The sequence below is a fragment of the Lethenteron reissneri genome, chromosome 18 (assembly GCF_015708825.2).
Source record: "Lethenteron reissneri isolate LAM-NWPU_2019-01 chromosome 18, ASM1570882v1, whole genome shotgun sequence".
NCBI classification, from domain to species: domain Eukaryota; kingdom Metazoa; phylum Chordata; class Hyperoartia; order Petromyzontiformes; family Petromyzontidae; genus Lethenteron; species Lethenteron reissneri.
The window spans coordinates 13358244-13378979 of record NC_083796.1 but is presented as its reverse complement, the minus strand read 5'-3'; the positions used below and the strand labels follow the sequence as shown (position 1 = coordinate 13378979).

General features: G+C 46.0%; 1 protein-coding gene across 3 annotated transcripts in view; it reads left to right on the top strand.

The window, feature by feature from the left end:
• The window catches only part of LOC133343890 (phospholipid-transporting ATPase ID-like), a 99900-nt gene that overhangs the window by 73616 nt on the left and 5548 nt on the right, over positions 1-20736 (top strand). For all 3 annotated transcript variants that reach the window (XM_061553865.1, XM_061553863.1, XM_061553864.1), the window contains 11 exons: positions 3989-4197; positions 6333-6376; positions 7561-7726; positions 8219-8407; positions 9262-9377; positions 12442-12606; positions 14233-14344; positions 15611-15716; positions 17941-18091; positions 18454-18637; positions 19172-19395. In XM_061553865.1, coding sequence (XP_061409849.1) covers positions 3989-4197; positions 6333-6376; positions 7561-7726; positions 8219-8407; positions 9262-9377; positions 12442-12606; positions 14233-14344; positions 15611-15716; positions 17941-18091; positions 18454-18637; positions 19172-19395 — 1666 coding nt within the window. The remainder of the gene's footprint in view (positions 1-3988; positions 4198-6332; positions 6377-7560; positions 7727-8218; positions 8408-9261; positions 9378-12441; positions 12607-14232; positions 14345-15610; positions 15717-17940; positions 18092-18453; positions 18638-19171; positions 19396-20736) is intronic.

The following is a 20736-nucleotide window of genomic DNA, read 5'->3' as shown; positions in this document are numbered from 1 at the left end:
CGTGCCCAGAAATGATGCAGAACATCATCAAGGCCTCATAATGAGTGTGTGTGCGTGTACCCCCACTGGCACACAATATCTTTAGATAGCGATAGGCCCTTATTTTATAATGCTGCAAAACATAAAACCAACTCATGGCAAATCTGGATTTTAATGATCCTGACACCACTTGGAACAGTAGGCCGCCACTGTGTTGGTCCGTATTACAAATGCTGCACCATGAATCTTTGTATGTTGAATTTCTTTCGTGCCGTTCGTAGCCAACTGTGCTAATAATATCTCACACCTCCGATTATAATCGGAGGTGCGAGATATTATTGTAATTCCTCCGCTCCCTTTTGGCCAACAAAACCCCTGCCATTACCCTGCTTACTTGTGTTTGTCTCATTAGGTGTACGGTGAGCGAAGGTGTTGCGGTTAGCACCCAGCGCTACAAACCCGGCGGCACGAGTTCAATTCCCGCCCACGGCCGGTTACCGGTGACGATTATCTGAACCAGTCCTGGGCAGCCCCCTAGGTCGACTCAGCCTCAAATGAGTACCTGGTGCGATGTGTAAACATTGCCACTGGGGAGACAAAGTCGACCGGGCGTGGTGCTGGCCACCCTCCCCGTCGTGTGCCGTGACGGCTTCCATAGGTGCTCGCTGACAGCACTTGCTCCAACAGTCCGCTGCTATAGGCTACGCGGGGGATCTTCGCTTCGCTTGCCATGTACACATTTGTTTCAGCCAAGTGGAATATTTGCGTTCGCCAGTGGCTGTGGTGTTTGCATCAGCTTGGTGAGCATGACTCAGAGACGGAACATTCCTCCGGTAAACTTTACAGGGTCTTAAAGTGGATTCATGCTATTTAAGCTAAATAAACAGCCATGTGATTAAAGGTGTTTGCATTTGTAATGAAACCACTCGTTGTGTTACATGGCCATGTGCTGATTGGCTTCGTGAACACTGTTGACTGCACGTATACACGTGTATTTAATTACAATCCTTAGTCAATCGGCTGATAGACAAAGGGCTCTCCCTATGCCTTGTTGCTCATTGGGGTGATGTGACCATACTTCACCATGCTGGGAAGCGCAGGTTGGTGAAGGGGGGTTGCCCAGCATCAGTTTAGATGTAATTCGCCACAGATGGCGGCTGTGGCTTAGAATCAAACTCAGGCTGCTGGGTTTATAGTGCAATGCGCTAACCACTGTTCCTCCCACTTCTAGACCATTAGGGGGCCTTTAATGTAAAGTTGCAATGCATTCTTAATTTTGGAGCTTTCGTGACTGCAGGAATTATTCTTTGGTTCTTTCGGTTAAGTCACGTCTAAAGATAAAATAATAAATTAAATAATAGCATATTACGACGTTTCGATTGCAACACAAGCAATCATCATCAGGCATAAAAGAAATAGCAACAAAAATCTAACTAGAAAACTATAGACAGACATACAAGCAGACAGACATCACAAGGACACACAGAGAGAGAACACATATCGGCACAAAGAGAGAGGTCGTTTCTGTGAAGGGGCCTTAAATATAGAGAGGGGGGCGGCGGCGGAGAGAGGGAGGGGGCAGAGAAAAAATTAGCATATCAATGAGTTGACGACAACGTGATGCTGCAAGTAAGATGACGACGTGGTACGGTACGCAAGCTTGAAAATTAGGAGAAAGGCACACTAAAATTAAATAACCTAGTAAAATATCGAAATGTAATGTAATGCAACACAGAGAGTCGGTCAACATACAATTAACGCATAGCCCGGTTGATTACGTATTGTTTTATCTTTAGACGTGACTTAACCAAAAGAACCAAAGAATAATTGCAATGCATTGTTGGATGTCCCTTTTACATTTTACTAGCTTTTGCTATTGCTCAACTGTTTGGCAGTTAACTTTGTTTCAACAACACCAGCAGGCGCTAAATCGTGTAACCAAACACCCAATGAGGACCCTGCTGAGACAGTGAGATTCCTAATCAAGAGACTCCGTGGGTACATTCAAGATACAAGGAGACAAACGACAACAGCTGCGAAAATGTTGGCACAGACCAGCGAGTTATGCAAAGTCGGGGCATGAGAGATCCATAAAAGCAATAGCTTAATTTCCGTATTGTCTTTGGAAACATAGTTGTTTAAACGTCTCATCTCTTGTGTTCTCTGGTTTAAGAGGCACTTTCCCTATCACGTGGATTATCTTATCCACACTCATCTTCAGGACGATTTGCTCCTTTTGTCCACGTTACTATTATCCGGGGGGAAAGCTGCAGATAATAGGGTAAACTTGGCACTTGCGGGAGACCATTTCCAGATGACTCGTCCTTTGTGGAAAAGCCCAGATATTGGGAATAAGATTTCACCACCTGCGGACAACGGGATGAGTCTAGCACCCGTGGCGACCACTATTATAGGTGACCCGTGTCTTAGATTATTATAAAATCATTTGCCATATTTCCTTTATAAATGCAAGACGCTTTCGTCTGTGTTGTTCAGGCGACTGGCACTTGTTCACAGCGGGTCATCAATCCTGCTTAGCTTCCCGAGATCTGACAAGACCAAGGAATGTGGTCAAGCGCTTGCGTCTAACTCTGTATACATTCGCATCGTACGTAACGATAGTTTCAGCAGTTTTATGAAAACACAGGCCATGATTCTGTGCACTATGATGCCTCGATGATAGGGCTATAGGTGTGTGTGTGTGTGTACAGGATATGCTTAACACATCCGCTAAACTTTAAACACGACTAAATATATCCTGAGACTCCACCCGTAGTGAGTCCCAGTGAGCATTTTAATCTTGGTATTATTATGATGTGGTAGTAACGCTAGCTAATTTTTCATGTTGAGTTACTGGAAATCCCGAAATCAGGTCAATATACACTCCACGGTATTGCCACGATCCTTAAGTTATACTTCGTTTTCTCTAAATAGACGAGTTGGCTTAGCACCGGACCAAATCATTTCCCATATAATTAGTACCCAGGCATTGCCTGGAACCGAAATTTGGTAAAAACAATTCCAGGTTGCTGTCTATATTAAGCAATACCATATTTCTAGATTTCGTGACTGCAAGGATTCATATTCTTAGGTTTTTTTTTTGTTTTTTTTTCGGTAAAGTCACTTGACTTTACCTGAAAAAACCTAAGAATAGCAATACCATATGTTGTCGTACGGTATCATGTGTGTACTCTGAAGTTACCACGAAAATACTTTACTGCAGACCTGTACTATCTGGTTAATATAAGTAATCGATTACTCTGCCGATTATCGGTACGATCACTCAACATAATCGGACAAAACGAAAACAGAAAGTCTCACTTCTATTCCCATGTGTGCCGCTGGACAGGAGGTGATGGGCTGGGCTCGTTGATGTCATTGGCATCGTCGGCCGCATCACACTGGGGCATTGCTTGACGGGGGTTTCCCGTCTTCGGGGAGGCACATACCCTGTCATCCCATGTGGTTTAGCCGTATTCTTGTACAGGGAAATTTAGTTTTTACGTCCATACAGCGTACAGCCGTTTCAATACGAGCAAAAAATATATTTATTTTTTGGTCTATTTATTTGTGTTTCTTCCTTGTGGTGGGACTTTGTAGGTTGAACGTTGAGATTTATAAGGGGCACAGGGTGACCAATACGGCCTGAATTGGTCTGTGATAAGGTAGGCGCTGATAAGGGGTTGACAAAGTATGGAGGCAGGATGTGGGGGCGGCCGCCATTTTTTTAATTGTTCCAAGTGATCGACCACACCAAAGTATAACTGCGTTATTTTCAGTCGATCAATCAAGCAATCGTTCCATCTCTACTGTGTTTCAGTAGCACCCGCGGGATCACGACACACAGGAGATATCGATAGTCTCGGCGCCATAGGTATTGAGTACAGTACCTACAGCCGTGGGTATAACCTGCGATGGCCTCGGCCGGTCGTCGCAATAACGAGCACCGTTGAGGTCTCGCCGCCCGCATGACGTCTGTGCCTCCCCCCCCCCCCCCCTCGCTGCGCAGTGTGGAGGTTATACGGTTAGGCCACAGCTACTTCATCAACTGGGACCGCAAGATGTACTACGGCAAGCGGGACACGCCGGCTGAGGTGCGCACCACCACGCTCAACGAGGAGCTCGGGCAAATCGAGTACATCTTCTCCGACAAGACGGGCACGCTCACGCAGAACATCATGACCTTCAACAAGTGCTCCATCAACGGCCGCGTTTACGGTACGCATGGAGGCAGCACCGCCTTGCGTTATTGCTGTGCGCTGTGGGTTAGTCGCGAAACTTTCCTGTTGGCCTTACCAAACAATATTAAATATGAATCATATATATATGTACTTTTCCACAAAGGCAAATGTCCCCTCATGTAGACCTGAACTGACTGTTGGGGCAAGGGCTGTCAATGAGCACACCCGAACACACAAGTGCAAAAGTGCACACAGACACGTGTGCCCTCGCACGCAGCTTTTCTGCACTCGCCAAGGAGGAGATCACCTCCATATTTCATTCCCAGTGACCGATACCCTCCCCGATGTGGTTAAGTGTCTTGCAAGCCAGGTGGAGGGTCACACAAACACACACGCTTATCCTGTCACGTGCCCTATCAATGATTCACAAGACGTGATGACGTCTGCCGGAAAAGGCTCCGTAATGCGCAATTGTAATTCGAAAACAACGGCAAGACATTTCCACTGCTTCACCTTGCCTCTGTTGCCAGTCTAAGACTTTCAACAGTATTACAAGCAAACAAAGATGCACCGCTTTACGAGTGTAACACGAAGATGGGTAATGTCTCACGCCAACGGTTGTATCGTTTACGCGAGTTTTCGTGGCGTTGCTGCTGCAGTCGTTCACGGCCTTCCTCGTCCCTCCCCTTGTTGAGGCGAAACTTTCTGTCGCCGCGCACGGACTCGGCGGGACAGTAGAGATTCATTATTAATCGTGGATGTTTTCAACGCGATGCGCTTCACCGGATGAGCAGAGTGCATTCATTTCATTATTTATCGTGCTGTTTTCAATTCATCTCATCAGATGGAAAATGTAGCATTGTATTGCTGCCTCCCCGGCCCCTACGTGTGCACGCATTGCATGCGTTACTCGTGAAGCATATCCTGTTAGGGTCGAGCGTAACGTGGCATTGAGCTTTTGGTTGACTTTTTGACGCGAGTGGGAAAAATTACAACCGCAAAAATCATTAATCGGACAACCTTGACTCTCGTCGGATTTGTCACGCGATGGCTTGCTGACGGTGCATGTCCAGGCGTTTTGTCAATCCACTGCTGGATGAAGTCCTTCCCCACCCGCAGCTTGTGCGTTGTGGGGGGTATTTGACCATACTTCACCATTTAAAGGTGGTGGATAATCATTCGTGGTATCACGAATTGGCTTTACAGTTGGGCATCGCATGTCAACCTATTAGAACTGTAATTCAGACAGATATAGTTTGTCCACTTTTCTTGATAGGCGAGTAAATGCGCGTAAAAATTATTAAAACACAACAGAAATGTATTGTATGTATGTTGAACTTCTTTTGCGCTGTACGTAGCCAACCGTGCTAAGCGGAGGTGCATATGTGCGTGTGCATCGTGACATGTAGGTTATATACATGGACATTGTGTGATGTCCCTTGTGCTACTCGAAAGGGGAAAATGTGAACGTCTTTGCAAATTGTGATGGTCGGGCAGATTGCAGAGCACAGTGCTCGCTTTGGGGCGAGTTGACTGAAGACATCACGGAGCCACTGTGCCGTTAATGAAGCACTCATGAATAGATTGCCTTTCGTGGATATTTAAATTAGACCAAAATGAACTCTGACCTTTTATCAATGCACACTTGCTCTTGTAATGTGTCATATGGTAATACTACCCGGAGGCAAAAACTACCAATGTCTTAATGTTTTGCACTGAAATTATTACCCATGACTGAATTGCATGAAATCTAATTTGCTATTACTATATGCACCGTAGTTGTTGTTGATTATTGTTGCTGTGGTTGTTGTTGTTGACAGCATTCGTTTGGGTCTAAATCGCCTACGATTTCTAAATATAAGAACAAACTTTGGGTGCTATCTTGTATCAGTTTTTTTGTGGAAGAGTGTTCACTGATGTATGCTTTATGCTCATGTTATGGTGTTAAAATAAACATGTTTATGTTATATTGTTAAAGATGCTATACACTTATAACTTGATTGGATTTCTTAAATTATTACAGCCAGTTGCATTGTGTCCACGTTTGTTGATTTTAGTGTGGATGTGTGCTCATTAGTTGCTTTACCATGTCCTGGGCACTATACTTAAGATAAGTTTTAAATCGTGTTAAAATGTCATTGCCAAGACTAATTGCATTCCCTTGCTTTGCAGGAGGAGCATATGATGTTTCGGGTCACAAAGTGGAAATCAATGAGGTAACTTAAACCTGTTGCTGATGTTTGAATACACGCCACTGTATACTGCTGTAGCTGCTTAACCAGTGATCTTAAATCGCCTCTTTCTGCATCATTGGGCCATTCTCCACTATGGCAAATAACGCGCTTTTGTGCAATCTTTTTTGTTGGTACCAAGGCCCTCCGTCATTTGGAGGGAGTCCTCTTACCAATAACATTTGGTAAACGAGCGGTGTTTGTTTCCCAAACTAGACTGCTGATGAGAACCATGAGCTGAAATATGATGCAAATTTTTTTGCCAAACAGTTGTTGCTGGGTACATCTAAAATACCAATAGGCCGATAGATGAAGACATTTCTTATGATCATTGTAAAGGTACAGAAAGTCGACTTTACTTTATAACCAATGACGCTCCACTGACATTTTGTACTGAAGCAAGAGCTGCGCTATCCTCTCATTTTAGCGAATGTGCATTTTGGAAAATTTATAACAAAGTACGGCACAATAATTGTACGTAATGAGTAGACAGTCTGCATTAAACGGCTGTGTTGTACCATGTTGAATATTACGTCATATCTTTTCGTGGTATAAAATAGACTTTGTTCACCACTTTGGCTTGCCTGTGTTTAACTTCACAACAGAATGAGATTCATAACGCTTCCGGTTAGGTGCTACGTTTTAAAGAAATAAATCGAAGCAGTTTTATTTATTCGTGTTTGGAGCTTGGTACATGGCATTTAAAGTGGTTATTTGGCAGAGTGTGTTGCGCTGGCTCTGCTCACATGTGGTGCTGGAATTGAGGCATGATTGCCTGTGCTGCCTTGCTCCGGCAGGAGAAGTCTTCTGCGCCAACGGTGGTGAGACGTTAACTACTACCTCGCCTGGTATACAGGAGGCCATGGGTTAGATTACGACCCTGACGCCTGCTGTATATTTGGAGTTCGCATGTTCTCTCTCCCCTTGATCGTGTGGATTTTTCTCCAGGTCCTGCGTTTTTTCCCCACTACATTTAGAAACGTGCGTTTAGAATAATTGGCTGCGATACATTTCCACACAATCAGCCACTTCGTTGGGCTATCATTTGTGGCCAGGTCTCTTCTGAAAAAAGAGCTCTATAGCTCGGTGGGCTTACCAGGTAAAATAAAAAAGTTTACTAAGCTCATGCTGTCATTCTTTTCTCGCTCTCCCGTACGTTCCCATCGCAGAGGTCGGTGCCAGTGGATTTCTCACGGAACCTGCTGGCCGACCGGCGGTTCCTCTTCTACGATCAGACCATGCTGGAGGCCATACGGCTGGGCGAGTGGGGAGTGCACGAGTTCTTCCGTTTGCTCGCACTCTGCCACACCGTGATGCCCGAGGAGAAGACTGAGGGTACATGGAGATCCTTGCGTCCCCCGCCGATCCCCTGCATCCCTCGCCCTCACCACATGGCACTTTTGCAACCCATTTTGTCAATACACTGCTGGGTGAGGGCCTTCCCACAGCCTGCAGGCCACAATGGTTTTTTGACCGCACCAGTCACAGAGAGGGTTTGTGAAGGTGAGGAGCATAGGTATGGGACCGTAGAAGTACAATACAACAGAATATTAAGTTGCACTGCCCTCTGCTGAACTCATATAACAGACTGGCTTTAATTGGAATGTGGAATTTCCACTGCTGGCTGAGGGCATTCAGTAGACTTGACCTTGCCCGACATTTATTTGTTCTTGGCGACATCTTGGCTTTGTTCACTGTCATTATCTTACCTGTGAAGGTCATCAGGGGCACGCATGACTCATCATAATTGCTCCGTGTGTTTTCACGTAATTTCTTGTCTCCCCCCTCCGCCCCCCCCTGCTTCCACCACCCCTCGCGGCCCCCCAGGGGAGCTGGCTTACCAGGCCCAGTCCCCCGACGAGGGTGCCTTGGTGACGGCCGCACGCAACTTTGGCTTTGTTTTCCGCTCGCGCACGCCCGAGACCATCACGCTGCACGAGCTGGGAGAACCACGCACCTACCAGCTGCTCGCTATCCTTGACTTCAACAACTTCCGCAAGCGCATGTCCGTCATCGGTCAGTCGCTTGTCCCCCCCTGCCCCCACGTCTGTTGGCCGTCGCTGTGAGCGCAGTGAATTCTGGGAGGTGGTACAATTCCGCTTTGGTTCTTGCTAAACGTTTGGGTTTTTCAGCGAGTGCTCGCTTCCCCACTTTTGCGGAGACGTTTGTTGTTATTGTTCTAAATAATGCCGTGTTATGGTGACGGGGAAAAAACAGTTCTCTTTTCATATCAAAGTATTAAAAAAAATAGGTTTTCCCCTTTCTGGCAATAAAACCGGTGTTAAGATGTTCAAACATCAAATAGAAACCTTTTGCAAGGAATCAAGTCTGCATTAACCACACGTACTTGCGGTGAACATGCAAACAAACATTCTCTGATAATATATGCATTATCTTGATTCTGCTGCAGACTTGATTCCTCTGGTGTAGGCCAATCAGTTTCAAAGACAATGCATATCCTCTCAGAGTTTCTTTGCATGTTCACCACAAGTACGGGTGGTTAATGCAGACTTGATTTCTTGCAAAAGGTTTATATTTGGTGTTTGAACATCTTAACACCAGTTTTATTGCCAGAAAGGGTAAAGCCTATTCTTATTTTTCATACTTTGATACTGGCAAAAAGGTCTCATGATATCGCTTTGCTGAAATGCTGCAAAAAAAAAACAAGTGCCCTAAATTGGAAGAAAAATGTATAAAAATGATCTCATATGAAGACGGGCCATTGTGTGCTGTCTGAGGACAGCGACATTGACGAATGTGAGTTTTTGTTACTTGTGCGCCAGCGCGAACGCAGTATCACATTATTTTTAGCGGACGTTTTATAACCGGACCGAACGCGCGTGTGTGTGTGTGCGTGTTTTTGTTGGTAGTGCGGAATGCTGAAGGTCGGCTGAAGCTGTACTGCAAAGGCGCCGACTCGGTGATATTTGAGAGGCTTCACCCCTGCAACCAGCAGCTCGTGAACATCACCGCAGACCACCTGAGTGTGAGTTTCCCACCACGTCTGCACCCAGATGGCCATTGCGTAGTCAAGCAAGGACACCGGGGCTGTGTCTCGAAACATCTAGAAATACGGACGCGTTATTAGTCAGTCCCTATTGGCTCTCCGGTCCAATATTTTATCGAGCAACATTTGCCTTTGCAAATAAAACTCTGCACCAGATTCGACCTTCTGGGTCTCATGAGTACAACTCAAAAGTTCAAACCAGTCCAGAAAAAAAACTGTTAACAGGGCCTTTATTTGAATGTGTTATTTTATTATAAATATATATAAAATCATAATTGCTAGTGCACACATGAATGCAGCACTGTTTAGTGACCACCACATGACCATACTGCCATGTGACCACTACCATTATGTGTGCCCGCCCTTCCTCATAGATGTCACGAGGTCCCCCACAGGGGTACACATGCCCACATGTTAGGAATTGTTGCTCTGCATCATTTGATTTTGTCGGTAGTTTCCCCGTTGTTTTCTAGGCCATCCTGTAATAACGCGTTGTGCTTTGGGTGCGGTCACTAACTCCGTAGTGAGTCTGTCACAGAGGGCTTTTTGGCAATTTCGCAATGTGGGCGACCCTTACCGCTTAAATACATGCCACGGTTTGTTTAATATTTTCTCAAAATGCGAATTAAAATAAATGGCAACCAATTACTATGAGACCTTGCAAATAAAATGCCGTTTAAGTGGATCCAGGGTTTTTGTTGCTGACTTCCGCTTGGCATGTTACATGCAGCACGTTACCTATGCCAACGTGTTATTTTAATGGAGGTTCCACAAGATGCACTGCCACTAGCTAAACTGTTATCATTTTTCAGGGACATGTCACCAGTGGATTTGTCGTCTTAAAACTGTCAACAAGTTTATTTGTCTCGCCTTGAATTCCATCAGCATAATTCAATCCTAACAAAATACTTTCTCCCAACCGTCAATGCATTTGACCAAACCGTAGGGCACATTGTGAATCACGACCAACTTCGGAATTTCAATGGAGTGCAGCAGTAGCAGCAGCTCATTCGGCCTCACCTCGAGCCATTACACGTTGCTGTCAAACTCGGATATAGATCTTTAAGTTGCGAAAACCTATGCAGTCGTGTTATCTACAATTATATGTTACTCAAATAAGTGCATCAAACAAAAATATATGCACTGGAGGGAGTCAAAACCCAAAGTATACAGAATTGTAGGCAATTTATATGGTATTGGTAGTCTGTATAACCTAAGCGTATCCATTTCTAATAAAAACAAAAATACACACACGTGCACTATCTACACTTCACAGCCGGTTGTATTACATTTAAGCCTAAAACACGAATCTCCTACTCCTCCTCCAAACATGCCTCCTATCATCCTTTCCTCTCCCGTCACCCTCCCCCCACTCTCCCACAGGTCTCACACCACTGCTAAGGGGTCTTACCCCCCCCTACTGGCCACTCGTGTTATTTACGGCACAAAAGCGTGTGCCCGTGTTTGGATTCCGTCTGTTACTCCCCTCTTTCCGACGCTACGGAGCCGGGTTATATCTTCCCTTCCGTTGCCCCCCCGCCGCCGCCCCCTGCCCTGAAGGCGGCAGGTCCTCCACACCCGAGCCATCAGTTACACGACCAAATCGCGCCCCCTACGTCGCCTGCTTTGACGTGGGGTGACGTCTCTGCAGCGTGAGGCGGCCACGTTGAGGGGGCTTCTCTTTCCCTCCGTCCCAGGCTGCCCCCTGTGGCGTAACCCACGCCTCCCCCCCCACTTCTTTGCTCATCATCATCATCCAGTCATGTATTGCTGTCAACTTAAAGCAGTTGAATTTCAGGGACTCCTTCACATCTTATGAGTATGCATTCAGGGAATTTGTGTGCCCATGTTATTTTCCGGGAGGACCCGTTACCCTTGCTCACCTCTCTCTGTGTTACGTTTGATGCCTTCCTCTCGTGTAATGTTTGCACTTGGCCAATCCTTGCCGTCGCCCCAACTCCTATAGGATGGTACTTAGCATATTCTCCTGATTATAAGATCCAGAGAATACAGTCAGAAAGTAGAACGTAAAAGTTAATTACATTTTTGCTATAACATGGGCATGCACTTGAATTACAAGCTTCTTACACCTTTAATATGTAGGAACATGTAATGGAACGCATTGGCAAGCAGACAAATTAGGACGGCGATGTGCATCATTACAACGGTGTACCAGTCTGTGTGCGGATACATCTCGATGTCACTGTGGCTGAATTAACGTGGCAGAGAGTGCAGCGACCTTAATTATACAGTGATCCATACTCTTTGGTTCTTATGTTTATCAAACAACTGAATTTCATCTTCGCTTTGAGCCAGGCGGCCTGCTTGTGCGTTGAGCGTTGTACGTGTGCGACACTCAACAACGCACGTTTTATTTTTAGTGATATTCCCCCGCAGCGCAACGCCTTGCTGCCGCTCGTCCCCACCGCCGTCATTTCCATCTCCGTTCTTCAGGGATGTCTCGCCAAGAGATTTTTGCGTCTCATTAACTCTTCACTCGTGCACCGAGCTCGGATGGAACGAGCCTTACACATTGAGTTGAGCAATCGTTACGAAACCTTAAAGCCTCCTCTGCGTGGCTTAGGATCCCCCCTCGACAATGCCCCAGTGTCGCCGCACATAGCCTCCGTGATCACCAGTGTACATTAATTTGGCTTCATATCTGTTCTAGTTGCTAAACATGCGGCCTAAAGACCTTCCTGTGCAACCAAATGCCGCCCTCTATTTGGCAGTCCCAGAGTTACGCTTGGGGCGGGGTTGACGATGTAGTGGGGGCTGAGCTCCCCTACGTAATGTGGTAACGACTGCTGCCACACACACACATTGACCGATCTGCTGCGGTATCATTATATTATTTTAAAAATGTTATTCGCAGGGTCCCTTTTTAATATACAAAATGAAAAAAATCGTCACGGCCTTTCCCCTCGTGCACTCGGGGCGCGCGAGAGGCCAGAGCGCACTATAGACAGAGGAGGACCGAACCGTTTACCCGTTCCGCTATCTGCGTTTAACGTCCCGTTTCCCCGTGCCGCGCTTCCCGCAGGCGTTTGCGGGCGAGGGCCTGCGCACGCTGTGCCTGGCGTACCGCGACCTGGACGAGGCCTCCTTCGAGGAGTGGCAGGAGCGGCACCACGAGGCAAACACGTCCTTGCAGGGCCGCGAGGAGCTGCTCGCCGCCGTCTACGACGAGATCGAGCAAAACATGATGGTGCGCAGCGCCTGGCACAGGCCGCTTCCTCGCACCGTGCCCTTTACACTGGGGGGGGGGGGGGGGTTGGGGAGGGGACATCGATGGGTGAGATTCTCACCTCTGTGCAAAGACCTTTTAAGTTTTAAACTAAGGGGAAATTACAATGCCACCGGTTACATTCGTATACAAAGCGTGTCATTTTGCAGCCCTTTGCCGGTCCACCGCTGGCCAGTGGCGTCGGTGTCACTTGATCTAACGCCCTCCTTATCTTGCGTTTTGTGATGTAAGAGGACCATGTTGGGTAGACCATTGATCTCACGGTTTTCGGGGTTTTGCATGAAAGCCCTGGTTTGAGTCCATTTAGCCTATATTTCGTTAATTCAACATCAGTAAAATGAACATTACAGTAATTTGTAGTGAACAGTCAATGGTAGTTATGTTTAGAATAGAACATCTCTTTCACAGCAACATTCAGTTGACACCTCTGGTTCATAATCAACAACAGAGATTGGTGCGACCCAGAGCTCTTTTCTGGCATTCATATTCTTGGTACCCGGTCATTGTGGCTTTATCTGAAATTATACACATAAGCCAAAAATTCTGAATAATGCCTCCCCATTGTGTCCACGGCCATGTACAAGCCGTACCCATTCGTCATACAGCTTAAGTAATTAAGAGTTTCCAGAAATGTGTTATGGGGTTGATAGACCAGTGGGATTATATTGCACTGATCAACCAAACTGGTATGAGATAGCCACTGATATCACATTGGCTATTGCCGACCATTATCCATTATCATTAGGTATCCTGCCAGAGCCAATGTTGGATAGTACAGTGTCTCTTTCAGGGAAGCCAGATATGTCTGACGGGAGAATCTGTAGAGTTTATGTTTATTTTCTTGTGGTCACTGTTGCTTTATTATCGTGTGTTTTACCCATTCAACAAGGACAATAATAAGTAGAAAAAAATATTTTTTGGACTTCTCATTTATCTTTTTTTTAGAGTAAAGCAGATATGATACATTAGCTGTTTTTGTATGTATTCCTAGAGTGAATTGATCGAATCAGAAACGTAAGTATAGTGACACTGCAGAATTTATAACTGCAGTGGCAATTCCCCAGATTTCTCCAAGGGCCTGTTCCTATTTTCTTGCCGCAGTATTGTCTCACGGCTCTGGTGTTTTAATGCATTCTAACTTGGCAGGAGTTTCTGACATTGACCGCATGAGTTGTGTGACACCGAGCGTGTTCAACTTAAAAAAAATGCGTCTCAGATGAGTTTGAATCAGCTGTTCTGTGCTCACTGGCAAGAACGCACATTTTAATCCCGCATTTTCACCTGCATGGGTTGATTGAAATTGATTTAACATCGCCACGCTCCGCAATGTTACCGCGAGGTGGTTGGATTGTTTTGGTTTCAGCCAATCATCTCGGTTAACCCATAAGATCTGGGTCTGTCCTGCAACCTCCCCGCCAGCGAGCCTTCCAACACTTTACTTGACCTCAAAGTTCACCTCGCCTGGTACTAAGCGCCGCGGTGACAACATCGCCGTGGCCTCGCGGCGAATGACGCCCGCTTTCGTGTTTAACCTGGCCGTGCGTCTGGGTGCCCGTGGGTGCGTGTCGGTGTTCTGAATGCGGACAGTTGCTGGGAGCCACCGCGATCGAGGACAAGCTGCAGGAGGGTGTGCCGGAGACCATTGCGAAGCTGGCCCTGGCTAACATCAAGATCTGGGTTCTCACGGGCGACAAACAAGGTTTTCATTTAACATTTTAAACTACTTCACCTGGAAATTCCGCCCGAGGTGGAGCGTCTCATTCGCAAGGGTGTCCACAGTGTCAGCCGGACACATACATGGCAGGCACATGACGGAACTTATACACACATATTCTCGGTTCTTTTGGTAAAGTCACGTAGAAGGGAAATAATAAAATAATATAGATATATATTATTTATATTTTTTAAACCTTTCTTGCTGTGGATTTCACACCTGATGATGATTTCTTGTGTTGCAGTCGAAACGTCGTGAGTATTTTTATTGTTTTATATTTATATTATTTTATTATTTCCCTTCTACGTGACTAAACCGAAAGAACCAAGAATATGAATCCCTGCAGTCACGAAAGCTTTAAATAAAAATTTATGCACACATTTTGAAAGGTGCGGCGCGTGTACGTTGCGCACGCTGTGCACGCATAATTGTTAACAGCAGCCACACGTGCGGCTTTCTACCATTTAACTCTTATAAGCATTGTGCGCAAAAATGTTCAATTAATTCTGATGTAGAGTTTGCTTACAGTGCTTTGCTTTATTTAATCCAATAAATGCGTGCTAAACATACCCATGGCCAAATTCACAATCCGAATGGAATTGACTAAGTTGCAAAGGTTTGAAGCAAATTTATTTCCACGAGACACATTCTGCTCAATTTATTAGGCAATCATTGTTCATTTCCATCAGGGAATATGGGAAGGGCTTTTAATCACTCTTGCGGACGGCAGCCAGGGGCTGCCCAATCAGGCCCTCATTTGTCTTGATGCACACGCGTAGACTGCCGTGTCTGACAAAACTATTTCGTAAATTGCGGTGCCTTGGTGCAGTGTCGTTGGACTCTTCCACTAACAGCAAATTGCTTGTATATATGCAGTTGTACATACACAAAGAAAAAGGTGCATCCTGCAATGCCTTGCTTACGCCACTGACGGCGGAAAGCTTCCGGTGGAGAGACATCTGTAGATCCCTTCCACGGAGTATTTATCTCTTCCACTCTGGGCAGACTTCATGGAAGAGGTGGAAGTACCTACACTTTTCCGCACCAAATGTGACCTGCAGATCGTACCCAAATATGCATGGAAAATATTCGCTCATGCATGCAACACACGGTTCATCTGCAGTTGATACGTTATTGCACATACATGTACCACATTCACAGTGACGACTACAGCCATTTATTTTTGTCTCCTGGAGGTAGGAAAGTATTTGGAAATAACCGTGTGAGCTGTTTGCATTTGTGTTGCTGCAGAAACGGCGGTGAATATCGGCTACTCGTGCAACATGCTAACAGACGACATGAACGAGGTGTTTGTGGTGTCGGGGCACACGGTCCAGGAGGTTCGCGAGGAGCTGGGGTGAGCACGCGTCGTCTGCCTCTATCATAATGGGCTTCATTCACCCTGCAATGCTCATCCACTTCCACTGTACAGGGACTCCTCTACGTGCGAATCTTTCAGAGATACGAACCAACCTGTCCCTATGTCCAGTTGCCTGTTCGGACCGAGAGTCGTAAGTTCGACCGCCGCGCAATAGATGGCGGTGGTGGCATCTCCATCTGCAGAACGTGAAGAACCAGTGGCATCTACATCTATAGGAGATGATACAACGTTTAAAGTCATTCCCCGTGTTTAGTGTACATGCTGTACAACATGTTTGGAATCGACAGGAGTAGTTGAAATTAAGAACAAATTGAGTTACGAACCTCTGGAACCTAACTCGTTTGTAAGTAGAGGAGTCCCTGTATTACGAAAAGACAGCTACTGGCATTAGGTATTGCTTCCCTGCAAATATAAAGCAACTCGGGTTTTTCTTGTCTTGTCTGTGGACATCAGCTAACGGCCACTGTGGAGATGGAGCGATGGAATCCGCTCGTATGCAGGTGCTCGGTGGATCATTAGGTCGCAGGATCGCGAGCAAAAGCGATGGCTTTGAGGAGACCATCATGCGGTGGAATAGTCAGGGCTGGTGATCTTCATGATGAAGAATGAGCTGGTGGTTAATCTACTACTGAAGGGCCTAAACTAGTGGTCGAAATTTCACATTCCTTTGGTGAGGTCCACTCATCCAATACCAACCTCTGGAGGGACGAAATGCTGAATCGACCATCAACTGGCACGTGGCAATCCACTTCGTTTTGAGAGGCTCACTTTTTCACTTGCCCTTCATTCTAACGACGAGTCTGCATTGCCACGCGCGGTACAACGAGGAATGAAGTCCCAGATCATCCCGGGCTGTGGAGCACTTTTAACATCTTGTTGAAATTCAAACCATCGGGAGAACTTTGCCGCTTCTTATTAAATAACGCCCCAGCTTTGTTTCGTCTCATCTATTGATTTCAATCCATGTGTTAGGTTTGGCAGTGAGTAAAGCATTTGCAGCTGGTTGAGTATTTTTATTTTATTTTCCACGAGAGCATTTCGTGAGGTATACAAGGCATGCAGCCGGATGCTGTGCCATGATCACGTGGAAATGGCATTCGCAGTGACGACACATCTTGATGTTTGCGCTGCTCTTGCATAAGAGAGATGTAGTTTATCCGAAAGCCATACTTCTTTGTACCAAGCGCATAGCAGCAGAAGAGAGTTGCTCTTTAGCTTTTGATTATTTTAATAAGATATTTTTCTTGTCGTGTTTTTTGGAAAATTTTCCTCTCAGTGGAACAATTTGCGGTGGTTTGGTTGTTTTAACCCTGAGTATTGATGGAAGCTGCATCTCTACCAACATGAATGATGCCCTATGTAACTTAATAATTTTCTGCTGCCAGTGTTAACAGATATCTTTTTCTATGGCTGCCAAAAGTGTTCCTTTGCTGTCGTAATTTAATTTAATTCAGATGGAAAGTTCATTAAAACATCAGCTTCGAGTGCTACATTTGAATTTTGACACTACATTACATAAGACTACATTTTATGGGAATATAGTCATCCTAATTATAGTGCACATGCTTTATTTAATAAAACACTGCATTATCCCAACTCTAGCAAGCAATGGGGAATTTATAGCCTTTGGTGGCCATGATCCATTGGTGGAAATTCCTCATTCCCTTGACGAGGATGGCTAGTCTCATCCATTATAAAACTAGCATTGGCCTTCCATAAAAGGGGACTCATTGTATTGATCCTGGAGGGGAGGATGAGGGGCATCGTTCAATCAAGGCGGACGCTCGAATCAGAGTGCTGCATTTAATTTAGGACCATCATTTTAAATGCCGACCCCGACCTGCAATTTTGTGAAATGCCATTGCTAATGGTACTCTTAATATCGTCTATTTTTGACATTTTACTACAGCTACGTATGCATAATCACCATTCACAGGCTTCCCATGTTTTTGCGACGTGTGTAATACTTGAAATGACCTCCTCGGTTTTCCTCGTTAGCTTCCATACATCTGCCCACTGTTGTCCAACATCTTGAGATAAAACGTCGTTTTTGATAAATCCGTTCAATAATTGTAAAGTGGATGCATTCGAATGTCCCCACAGCCCAATTGGACAACATGCAGGTGGCCGAGCTATTGAAGGTTGTTGTTGAGGATGAGTCGCGTGCATTGCCCGCGTCTTCCTGCGTTGTCTGCGACAGACGCGCAAAGTCCAAGATGCTTGGACTGAGCAAGGGCTCGGCTGCAAATGGCTTCCTCTATTCGTCGGTGAAGGATCCTTCCAAGGCCTGCCCATCCATCGAGACGACTGTGGAGGGGGAGTACGCCATCATCATCAATGGGCACAGCCTGGTACGGATGGGTGCAGCATGCCGCTGGGTGGTGTTCGTATAGCAGAAACGTTTTTATGTCCATGCCGAGCCATTGGGCAGCTTCAGGATTAGCCTGTTGAATATCTGAAACGCTGCCGGTGAATGATATAAGAAGGCAGTGGTGTTACCATGTGGTCCACGGTATTGAGAATGGTGCTAGCAGTCCGCACTGTGGGCTATTCTTAATTTTCCTGTCACAAACGTGTGTCCCATGTGCTCTGTGGACACCACGCATTGGTGAAAAACATCGATGGTTGGTGGAGAGGTAGGCGCACCCCAGACCTCTCCCGCGTTCCGATTTGCCCGTGACACGTGGGCGGGTGTGCGTGGCTTCCACCGCAGGCGCACGCCCTGGAGGCCGACATGGAGATGGAGTTCCTGGAGGTGGCCTGCATGTGCAAGGCGGTGATCTGCTGCCGTGTGACGCCGCTTCAAAAGGCGCAGGTGGTGGAGTTGGTGAAGACGTACCGCAAGGCCGTGACGCTCGCCATCGGGGACGGAGCCAACGATGTCAGCATGATCAAGAGTGAGTGTGCCGCCGGCGAGCCAGCGACCGAGTGTGCGCGGGCGAGCGGGTGGGCGGGTGAGCAAGCGGGTAGGTAGGCGAGCTCGTGGGCTGGCAGAGGAGAATGTATGAGAGGGCCGGGTAGCTCTGTGCGCTTAATGGCAAAATATGTTGTGCAACAAGTCAAGAGTTATTTGCCGAAGGCCACATGCTGACATGCCCATATGTGATATTATCCTGTGTTACAATGCATGCTTGTGAGTAGGGGCATAATGTAACTTTAGTTCAGAATCTGAAAATACCAGATTTTTGGCCAAACAGTGGATTGGTTTGAATGATGGGAGACTGAGTCATAATTGTATCGTGATTGAAAATAAGCTCGGATTACAATTGCCGGAGCGGTGGGTATTATCCGTGTCCCACAGCACTCGGCTGGTTGCCCTGGTTAGTGACCCTCGCTGACCATGCAGCAAGGTCCCGTGGAGCGAACCAGCCGCCGGCGATAACTCACCGTGCTGTGACCCCCCCCCCCCCCCCCCCGCGTTGTCATTGCAGCGGCTCACATCGGCGTGGGCATCAGCGGGCAGGAGGGCATGCAGGCCGTCCTGTCCAGCGACTACTCCTTCGCTCAGTTCCGCTTCTTGCAGCGTCTGCTACTCGTGCACGGCCGCTGGTCCTACCTGCGCATGTGCAAGTTCCTGTGCTACTTCTTCTACAAGAACTTTGCCTTCACGCTCGTTCACTTCTGGTTCGGATTCTTCTGCGGCTTCTCCGCCCAGGTGAGAAAGCATCACGGGTCGCTGGCTTGCCTACACAGGTGCATTTAATAATAACTTATTGATCCAGGAAAGCCACGTAGAATCGAAACTCATTATTTCAGGAGGGTCCTGCATTAGGAATGCATTTTCCTCCATCCCAATTAGGCATATAGCTTAGTGCTTCAACTGTGACCATCCATAGCTTCAAGGAAATGGGAAAGCGAATCAAACAAGTGCACCAGGCAGAATAAACCCCGCAGGCCAACTAGCAACACTGTCTTTCCGACAGACCTGCTCTTCACCTGAGGACGGCTGCTTGCGTTGTGGCCGAAACGTCGTGAGAATTATTTTATAATGTTTTATTTTTATTATTTTATTATTTCCCTTCTACGTGACTTTAGCGAAAGAACCAAGAAGATGAATCCCTGCAGTCACGAAAGCTTTAAATCGAAACTAAATTGGTACTCATTAATAGCCAAAGTGTGCTGCGTTGCACTGACATTATTTTATTTGCATACCCAAAGTAGTGTTAGGTTGTCAGGAAGAAATTTCACTCTCACCAAAACACTTTCCACCCAAAAGGAAACACGAAAGTCAGAAGACGCGATTGAATGAAGTAATTAAATCGCCTGTTAAACTCGAATGATTTGTCCTGCCTACGGTTGACCTCGCGCATTATAATATAAGTGGTGAGGTTTAAAGCCTTCATCCATGTTTCTTCACGCAATGAATGCACATAACAAGAATTGATTAAATTATAAACATAAGATTGATTCTTATCATAAAAATTCAAACCGTTTTGGACCAATGTATTTAAAAACCTATTTAAAACCAACCATGAACACATGATTGAAACCTGCATTCTTGAGCTACATAAAGCATTCTCAGGTAAGCCGTTATTCCATTGCTTGTAGAGAAACATGCATATTATTGCATGTGAGTGGAATGCTGTGTTTTTAAGTATGTGTTGGCCTTGAGACTGTTTTGGAATTTCCACAAGGGTGTGCTTTAAGCGCCATAAGAACTGGCAAATAAACACATTTGCAAGAAGTGAACACAGCTGGTTTACACTTTCAATCCCTTCCATCTGCTTTCTCATCTTGCCCTAACACTACCTTAATACTTTACTATTTTACAATCGTTATTATAATCCCTCATTTCAGGAAAACTCTTCCCCTTTTAATGTTGATGCGTCTTACCACGTCCTCTCGCCTTCCTTTCATGGTGCTTCTACTATTTACTTTCCAATTTACAATCTCGCATCCCAAACAATGTTTTTTTTATTTTCCTGCCCTACCTCCATTTTATTTTGTCCAATAATGCTCAACGTCCCCCCCCATCTTATGCCGTTCTATCTTTTCA